The 9,364-nt window shown below is 59.4% G+C and overlaps 3 protein-coding genes across 3 annotated transcripts; all 3 read right to left on the bottom strand.

Moving 5' to 3' along the window:
- Positions 1 to 759: 759 nt before the first annotated feature.
- On the bottom strand, positions 760 to 2,577 carry LBRM_16_1110 (conserved hypothetical protein; the record flags this gene model as incomplete). The annotated part of the gene is made up of 1 exon (XM_001563663.1): positions 760 to 2,577. The coding sequence occupies one exon, from the start codon at positions 2,575 to 2,577 to the stop codon at positions 760 to 762; it is 1,818 nt and encodes a 605-aa protein (XP_001563713.1).
- Positions 2,578 to 6,384: 3,807 nt separating this feature from the next.
- Positions 6,385 to 7,914, bottom strand: LBRM_16_1100 (conserved hypothetical protein; the record flags this gene model as incomplete). The annotated part of the gene is made up of 1 exon (XM_001563662.1): positions 6,385 to 7,914. One exon carries the CDS (start codon positions 7,912 to 7,914, stop codon positions 6,385 to 6,387), a length of 1,530 nt encoding a protein of 509 aa, XP_001563712.1.
- A 1,012-nt stretch (positions 7,915 to 8,926) lies between these two features.
- Positions 8,927 to 9,247, bottom strand: LBRM_16_1090 (conserved hypothetical protein; the record flags this gene model as incomplete). The annotated part of the gene is made up of 1 exon (XM_001563661.1): positions 8,927 to 9,247. One exon carries the CDS (start codon positions 9,245 to 9,247, stop codon positions 8,927 to 8,929), a length of 321 nt encoding a protein of 106 aa, XP_001563711.1.
- Positions 9,248 to 9,364: the final 117 nt, after the last annotated feature.

Genomic DNA, 9,364 nt, shown 5'->3' with positions numbered 1-9,364 from the left:
AGAGCAGTGGGTGCTGGGTTGGTGGGATGCGGCGCGCTGAGGCGTCCCCTCGTCATCAGAGGTCACACAACGGTACAGAGCAGCAGCAGAAAGAGAGGAGGGCGTCAACATTACATCGACATTAACGAGTGCAAACGCGCCGAGAGAAGAAAAGCGAGAAGGTAACAGTGCAGGCGTGTGGGATCAATGGGAGAGGGGGAGAGGGGGAAAGAGGGGGGGAGAAGCCCAGATTGTTGCCGGGGTGTGTATGCCTGTGTCAGCCTCTCGGAGTTGTGGCTGTCCGGAAGGGATGTGTTGGCGGAGGAGGACGTCAGTGTACTTGGATGTGGAAAAGAAAGAGGACGAGAATAAAAGAGAGCAAGATCGACGGAGTGAGCGGCTTCCTGCCCTGAAGTCTCACACTCCGCCTCAGCTTCCTCTCCTCATGCAGAGGGGGGAGGGGGGGGCAGGGTACTTGCGAGTGGGTTCCTCCTGTGCGTGTATGTGTACTCTACTCACTCCACTCCCGTGCCTCACTCTCTCCCCCCTCTGCACAGATGCGGAGAGCACCTGCGTTCTCTCCATTCTTTAGTCGTCACCACAACCCCGCCCCCTCACCGCCACCACTCCAGGGCCCCCACCCTCTTCAACTATGAATACTAAAACAATGGCGACAGAAGCCAAAATAAAAGAGAGAGAGAGAGAGCGAGACTCCACGCACTCCTCCGCTCGCGCGCCCCTTCCCTCCCTCGACACTGCGGTGGGGCGGCGCGCGCCTCATCACAGCTGAGGCATGCTGCGGTACACCACACCCTGCTCTACCTTGTTGCGTCTTGGCAGGTACGGAAGAGAGTTGCCGACGAGATTGCGCGTCTTTGAACTAGACTCCGCGCTGTCATCGAGCACCTCCATCTGTGAACGTCGCTGCTGATAGCCTGACACTGATGTGGAACTCAGGGTGTGTGGCGACGGCGGAGAGAACGCAGCAGCAGGACCAGCCCAACGACCATCCACAGAATGCCCCTCCTCGGTCATGGCACACGTCGGCATTGGCACCAGTTGCACCGTGACGGGAGGCAACATCACCGAAGTGACCGTGTTCGTTGACACCCACGTGTACGTCGTCCTGTTCTGGAAAGCGCGCGGGTTGTGCTTCGATCGCCTCTTTTTATTCTCCCACCTGGAAAGCCGCCTGGCGTCTCCCTCGACGAGCATCGGCGGCTGCAACGTCGACACGTTAGCCGCCTCCCATTGGACACCCCTGGTGAAGCGCTGGCATGGATGCGGAAGTAGAGGAGCCGACGCCTCCACTGGCAACGCCGCACGCTGGGGTGGGTAAGTTTGCTGCGCCTTCGATGAAGATGGAGAAAGCCGGTGGTATGATGGCTCACCCTCGGTGCCATCATCATGGCTGCGATACGCACCGTCCCCCCTGCCCCTCCACTCCTCGCCACCGGCGGCCTCGTCGCCATCCCACTCATCGAGAGCGTCCTCCCAACCAGCTGCGCCATCGCCGTCATCGAAGCCCTCGCCTTCATGCACTTCGCCATTGTGATCGTTGCCGATGGTGCCACTCGGGCCTCCGTTGGCGCCAGCCACGGGCAGTCGTTCATACCGTTGCGCCGTCACCGGCAGAACCCCCTGGAAGAACTGCGGGTGGCTGCTCTCTACGTTGTACTCCCCGGCTCTGGGGTCATATACGCCTTGGCGCTCAGCTGTAGCAGCATCCCCACAGCCGTCATGCCCTGAGTGCCAGCGCGCGCCGCCATCACTGCTAAGCCTGTGAGAGTTCGAAGCTGGGTAGTGGCCAGGCTGACGTTTCTCGCGCTCCGCCCGGGTATCAGAGGTGAAGGGGCGGCGACTGCTGTTCTCCGCCGATGGCTGCCACGATGACGAGTACTCGTGCGGTTGTCCTTTGGGATGCTGCGGTGACGGCCGCTTAGAGTGGTAGCAGGCGTCATCGTGCGCCTCGCGGTCGTAGGCAGCACCGGCTCCATCACCGCTGTCGCTGTATTCGCCCTCGACGCCGTGCAGGCCCGACAATGAAGTGTCCCACTCCTCCTCCTCCTCAGCCCCGCGACCAGGTGAAGGGTGATCCCTAGAAAAGGTTCCTCGGCAAACAGCACCAGGCAGGGCCGGCGGCGATTGTGCTGTGCGCGCCTGGCAGCGCGGCTGCCGGTCACGCCCCACGTTGTACGGCCCCATATGATAGGGTCCACCATCTGCGGCAGAAGGTGACGGAGGTGCGACGCCCGCCGACCGAAGTGACTGCGCCGCTGGGACGGTGGCATCGCCACGGCTGTCAGACCCGATCTGACGCCGCGCACTGCGATCATATGCCACGGCATCACCATCGCCGAGATCCTGGGGCCCGTATCCTTTCAGGTTGTACTCGATGTAGTCCGGTTCATCGAGACTGAAGGTCTCAAACTGCGGCTGCACACGGCGGCGGCACCGTGTAAGCTGCACCAGCCCCTGCAGCAGCCTAATGTTCTCCCATGTCGGCTGGGAGGAGACGGACTCAGTCGTTACCGAGGCCACCTCAACTGGAGTTCCGTGTTGGTTTGAAACCGGTGGCGGTGGTGGTGGTGGCGGCATCGGATGATAAGAGGAGTGGTGCGAAGCACGCTGTGTCGGCAAAATGACGATAAGCGTCAGTGTGAAAGAGTGAGCACGTGTGAGACGCACTACTATGCCCTCGGTAGAAACGGCGGCACTACGCAACTTCTCATGTGAGCAAACACTGGCAGGGAGAGGAGGAAGGAGCAGGAAGAGGCGGCAGAGGAGACGAGGGGAAGGGAAGGCAAGTGATGTCCACGTCAGTTTAGCAGGCAATCTGTGGGTCGTGCAAGTGAGTGTTCGTCCCTCGCAGGCGCTTGCACACGAAGACTTGGGTTGCAAAAAAAAAAAAAGGACACCGATGCGCGTTCCGCGTAAGCGCATGTGTTCCTCCCCTCCCAGCGCATCAGCACTCCCAGTAGTACTTAGTCGCTTTTATAGGTAGAGGGATGGGTGTGCGTAGGGGATCGACAGTGAAGTGTCTGCGCCTCATGTAAACGCTGCTGCTGCTGCTGCTGCTGATGCGGACGCGCTTCTCCGATGCATCGTTTTTTTTTTCGCTTCGTGTTCTCGCCTTATGACGCCGCCCAAAACAGAAAAAATAATTCGGCGGCCGGTGGCTGACTTCTTCCAACATCGTCGCGAGGGTCCACTGATGCGGCAACGATCCAGAGGCCACAGCCGTGGTGCGGAGGGGGGTGGGGTAGGGCAGCGGGAAGAAGCAGGACGGGTCAAGTCTAGAAGAAGAAGAGGGGCTGCGGACCGTGAGGCACACGTACGTGTGCGAGTACGGACCCCCCCCACCACCCCCTCGCCAGCGCGAGAGAGGGGAGAGAAAGAGCGCCATGGTGAGCGACACAAGGAGTTGTGCAATGGAGAGAAGAGACAAGGAAGCGTGGCAAAGCGCATTGGTGTGCACGCATGAGTGCGGCTGCATAGACGTTGTGTGTATGTAAGAACGAGGAGGGAGTGGGCAAGAAGTTCGCGCCTCTGTGCCTACGGATCAGCGTAACGACGCATGTGCATCGACACCTCTCCCTCCTCCGCTTGTCCAACTCACCTACACTCCGTACTGCTCCTCCAAGACACAGTGAACAGAGAAGTAGCCCAAAGCGCTCAGCGCACACACACACACACACCTCTCTACAACAGCTCCCCACTCGGTGACAACAAGATATCGACGTCCACGACGACAAGGGAGCGGCAGAGTGTTGTTCACCGCGGGAAGCGGTGCGTCTCGTGGGCACCAATGCGGCAGCACTGACACCAGAAGCACAGCCTTGCTCGCAGTGGTACCCGCGCTCGCCCGTCTCATCCGTCTCTGCGACGACTTATTTGTTCGACGGCGCCACAGGATTAGGCGAGTGCGGGTGGCTGCTGCGCTGGCAGCGGGAGGGCTAAAGATGGCATCCTGTGCGGTGGGGACTGGCTTGTTAGCATCACTGCAAATGCGGTGCTCTTCCACCTTTGAAAGTTTCGCATACGCTTCATTACCGCCGTCTCCCTAATCGGGGGTACGTCGCGGATGGCAGTGGAGGCAGAATAAGAAGAGTCAGGTGGAACCGCCATCCACCGGGCACGGTGGACCCAGTGAAGAACAATGATGACTGAGACCCAAAGTCTGCAGCATGCAATACTGAAGATCAGGACCCCCTCGTATGGATGATGCAGACACTAGCAGAACGTGTGGCTAGCGTGCGTAGGCGGCCCGGGTGGAGTCTGAACGTCGGCAGCTCCGGCGAGACTACCGGCGTCACGCTCGAAGTGGGAGGTAATCAGCAAAGGTGCATGGTAGTGCCGATAGTGGTGATGGTGATGGTGTGGGCCTTGGTTATTCTTGGGAAAGGCTCCAGGGGGAGAGAGTGCGATGCTCAAGTAATAGTCGCCCAAGTGCAGCCGACGCACCTCCCCCAAGTTCAGCAACTCGGTCGCGGAGGCGTAGGTACTGGTGCTGCTGGCTGCCGTGGCTATGTCTGGGAGTGAAAACAAGCTGAAAGTGGCAGCCGGAGATGTCTCCTCCATTGTCGCTGTCAGGGGAAGCAGAAGCTCCAGCACATCCAGTGGCGGACGAGCTTATCGGGCAGCATCGCCGCCCTTGGGTACTGAAGGAGCAGTGTAAGGAGAACAGTCGACTTGATTTGGCTGTTGCAGCGACTCCAGTGGCGACACAAAGACGTGCGAGATGCTCACCTGCAATGCATCCGAGGCACAGTCCAGCAAGCGGCCCTACACCACCCAAACAGCCGAGGGGGGAAAATCCAGTATGGAAGACGCATGTGGTGGGGAATAAGAGAGCACCTAAAAACTTGAGTGCGAAGGGCTGCAAGCGGTAATGGGTGAGGGAATGAGGTGCGGTAATGGATAAGCATCCTGGTGAGGTACTCCGCTTCTACTTGTGTGTTGACTTGTTGGCACTTGTCGAGGCCGGGGACGGAGATAGAGGGAGAAGAGATGCCTGTTTCCTCCTACTACCACGGCGGCGGCACTCACACCGGCAACGACGGCCAGTGTTGTTCAGGCATCTTCGCACATGTATAACAGAGCGCAGAGGTGGGCACCATTAGTTTAAACGTCGGTCTGTGTGTGTGTGTGTGTGTGTGTGTGTGTGTGTAGGGAGATGCAGCTGCCCAAGTGCAGGCAAGAGGTGGGAAGGCAATGATAACAAGATGGAGTGAAAGAAGGAAACTACGGAGGTGGCGGCCACACGCTCACACCCTGCACCGTTGTACACACACGAAAGGGGGAAGAGCGAAATAGTGTGTGTGTGTGTACAACGGTGCAGGGTGTGAGCGTGGAGCGGGGGCTGGGGTGCCCCCATAGAGCCGATTGACTGACCTTTCCGAGCTTGATAGTACACACACACGAGCACATAAAGAGACAGAGAGGGGCATGGAAGCGTGGCGATACGCCGCCGCTGCATCCACCATATTTTGTGCTCCTCCTCGCCCTTCTACGCTGGAGGAGTAACACACAGTGTTGACGAAAGGGGAAGTAGAAGAGAAAGCGGCACTGTGTGAGGGCGAGGAGGGTGGAGAGCGCACACACGTCAGAGGATCGTTTGCGTGTGTGCGTCTCTGGGAAAGAAGGGAAACACTCATGCGCACCTCCCCTGTTCTCCACAGTGTGTAGAGAGTTGGGCATGTTGGAGCTGCTCTGTGTCGCCCCCTTACTGCTGGTGTCCAAGTGAATGCGGGCATACCACGCAGACACGCACATGCGCACACGCGAGCAAACGCCCTCCTCGTCTAACAGACAGCATGACAAGGGTGCCGCCAGCACATGACTCGACTGGCTTCCTCTTTGTATTCTCGGCTGAGTCTATGAATGGGGAGGAGGAGGAGGGGGGCAGAGGCGTGAACAGAGGAGAGAGCGCGGAGTTGAGAGGATGGACGGGGGTGGAGAAGTGAAGGAAAGCGAGGTGGGACAGGTAATCCGATGGAAAGCAGCTGTGTGTGCAGAACTGCGAGTTCTGGTCATCGGTCCCATTATCCACCGAAACTGGACTCAACCCTCTCCCCCCATCGTTCTCCCTCTCGGTGGGGATACGTGTCCGTCCTCCACTCCCGTGCGATCACGCTCCACAGAAGTGTGTCCATTGGCGGCCACACCGTCTTTCACTCTCCGCTATGGTGTGGCAGCAAGCCGCCTCACTTCGCTACACAGAGAGAGAAGCCCACGCCTGCGACAGCTGCGCATGCAGGAATATTCATGAACCCCACCACACAGCGTAGCCACACGAGAAGATGGAGATTTACGCGAAGTAGCGCCACTGAGGGGTGGAAAAGAGACCAACAAGGAAGCAAAGCAGGTCCAGCGTACACTAAGGTTCAGGAGACTTGGCCATCGCTAGCGCTCCGGGGCGGGGGCTAACATGTAGTCGAGCACCTCCTTGGGGCCCATCAAGATGCTGCGGAAGAGTCCTGGTCGGTAGTAGTAGTAGTCATCACCGCCAGGACCGCCGCCGTAGCTACCACCTCCTCGCCCTCCACGGCTGTCCCTGCCGCGCCCCTCACGCCCGCCACCGCTGCTGCGGCCCTCATACTCGCCATCCCTCAGGGAGGAGAAGCCAGGAATGTGCCTCTTCACGGCGCGGTAGACGAGGAAGCTGCACACGCCGACCACGGCGAGCTGCACAGTGAGCTGGCCAACACTGCGGTAATACCTCTGAAGGCGGTGCTGCACCCGTGCACGGATCGCACCCGGGGTCCAGTCGTACCAAGCGGGCGGCGTGTAGTCGTAGCAGTCGTCACCGACCCTCGCCCGTGCATGCGCTTTCGCTTTCTCCTCGCGCTTTTTCTCCTCTCCTTCCACCTCCACCTGCCGCATGCCGTCGCCAAGCAGCGCGCCGAGAGAGCGGAACTGGTCAGCATTCAACGCGCTGTAGTTAATATCGATCTGGTACTGCTGATAGCTACTCTGGTTCGCGTCCACACCGCCCCAGCCGGCCGGTGGACGCGGCACGGCGTTCGTCAGCTGGTTCAGCAGCTGACGCTGCAGTAGGTCGACGCCGTAAAGGAACTGCGCCTCTGTGATGAGCACGAGCTCGCCTGGCTCTCGCCCTACGTGCACGGCGAAGCACTGCTCGACGTACTTTCGGCCGAAGATCGAGTCGGTCTTGCAGATGCTGCGGTACTTGAACACGGCCCAGGCACTGTAGTCGCGATACTTGACGAGGTAGTAGTCCTCCTCCTGAAGGGACTGCAGACTCGCTCGCATGGTGGCTTTGAAGACACGGGTGGCAATGCTGAGCTGCTGTGGTGCCGACCCCGGACGCCGAGACAACGGCGAGGACGATGCCAGGTTGGGGTAGAAGTTATTCGGTCTAGTGGATCCCCCAGCACTGCTACCGCCGACGCTCACGTCCATTCCACTGTCGTCATAGTAGTCACCGTCGTCGCCGAGCGCCGCGTCCATGTTCTGGAGGGCCATGGCGGCCTTGGAGAGACGGAACATGTTGTGGCTGAGGTCGATGTTGCACCCAGTGCATGTGGAAAAGTTGAACTGCAGCTCCGGGAGTGGGCGGCTCTGCAGCAGCACGTGCGACTTGTTTGCCGAGCCACGCCGATCGAGGTACTCCAACAGACCCATTTCCCCCTTGCCTGGGTTCGGTACCCAAAAAGTTTGACTGACGTCGTAGCCGGAGATGAGGGTGGAGAAGAAGCCGTGCCCGCTACTGCCGCGGTCGCCGTTACTACCCGCACTCGGCGTCACCCCGTCGCCGAAGTTGGCGGCTGTGCGTGCCCGCACAATGATGGGGTTGCCGGCTGCTGCCATAGCGCGCGCAGTGCCGTTGTTTGGCTGCTGCGGCACAACCTCCTCGCCCTTGGTGGTGGCCCGCACCACGACAGCCTGGCTCCATTGCGAGGAGAGCGCCATTTCGGCACCCGACACCGATGCGCTCACACACACACACACACACACACGTAGCGTACACAGCGAGTATGAAGATGGAGTCGAGTGGAAAAAGGTGAGGCCTTAGCGCGAGTGGGATGCGCGTGAGGGAGAGAGGGAGAGGGAGAGAGGGAGAGGGAGAGAGGGAGAGGGAGAGGGAGAGGGAGAGGGAGAGGGAGAGGGAGAGGGAGAGGGAGAGGGAGAGGGAGAGAGGGAGAGGGAGAGGGAGAGGGAGAGGGAGAGAGGGAGAGGGAGAGAGGGAGAGAGGGAGAGGGACGTGTGCGTCGACACGGCTGCGCACGAGCACTCAATTAACGTCTAACAATATATAAGCACCAGCACATGCAAAAATGCTGAGACGCGCACTGACGTACGTGGCGTAAAAGCGAATCCCAGAGGTGAGGGGGGAGGAGGATGAGAGGCGTCGTCGTGTCCGTAACTCTGTAGAGGAATACCCGACTGTGTGTATGTGTGTGGGTGTGTGCGTGTGTGTGTCCCTCGAAGGTACGTGAAGGGGCGGAGCGAGAGAGAGAGAGAGAGAAAGCGAAGGGCCTTCCAACTCCTTTTGATGGTGAGCTCGCAGGTGTGTGCATGGTTGTGTGGAGAACAAGGAAAGCAAAAGAGAGAAACACAGAGGAGAGTGGCATTCGACTACGCCATACGCATAGGGATTGGTGTCCGACAAAGCCCACGAAGCTGTGGGTAACACAGGCACAGGCACACACGTACGCCAACACAAGCAAGAGGGATCAAGCACACCTCTATTTTGCTTTGCTTAAGAGATCCCCGCCAAAACCACAACGCACGCGCATACCTCTACGCACAGGTGCTTCGCGTGCGTTCAAGTCGGAACGCCCAGTTAGCGCACTAGACAGAGACAGACAGAGAGGGAGAAGGAGAGAGAGAGAAGAGCGCAGCGAGAAAGGCGATGTGCTTCCCGTTCGCCTCGGTACAACATACAGAGGCACATCATCATTCGCCACCCACCTCTGGCGCCTCAGGAGACGGACACAAGGGTGGCACCGACACGATCGCGCGGAATCAGCCGGATCTCCTGGCCATATTTCATGAACACCGTACCGGCCGTCTGCGCGGGGTGAATCCCTGTGCCGTCCTTGGTGGTCGCAGCCATGGAGTCGACGGAAGCAATGCCGAACTCCTCGGCGGCAAAGCGCAATACCGCCGTGAGAGGGGCCTCCTCGGCAATGCTGATCACACGGAACGGCTGGCTGCGCTCAGAGGTGAGGATGACACGGAAGGTTACTTTGCTGCCACTCGGCGCTTCCGCGGAAGCGCCTGTTTCACTTGCACCCTTCATGGTGAAGAAGTAAACAAACTCACTTGTTGCTGAGTTGCTCTTGATGATACTGCGAGGGCGGGTGTCGCGTAGAGGTGTACGCAGGTGAGAGAGTAAAGAACTGAAATGTAGGAAAAG

This window comes from Leishmania braziliensis, chromosome 16 (assembly GCF_000002845.2).
Source record: "Leishmania braziliensis MHOM/BR/75/M2904 complete genome, chromosome 16".
NCBI lineage: Eukaryota > Euglenozoa > Kinetoplastea > Trypanosomatida > Trypanosomatidae > Leishmania > Leishmania braziliensis.
The sequence above is the reverse complement of the archived record's forward strand: the minus strand, read 5'-3'. Positions and strand labels throughout refer to the sequence as shown.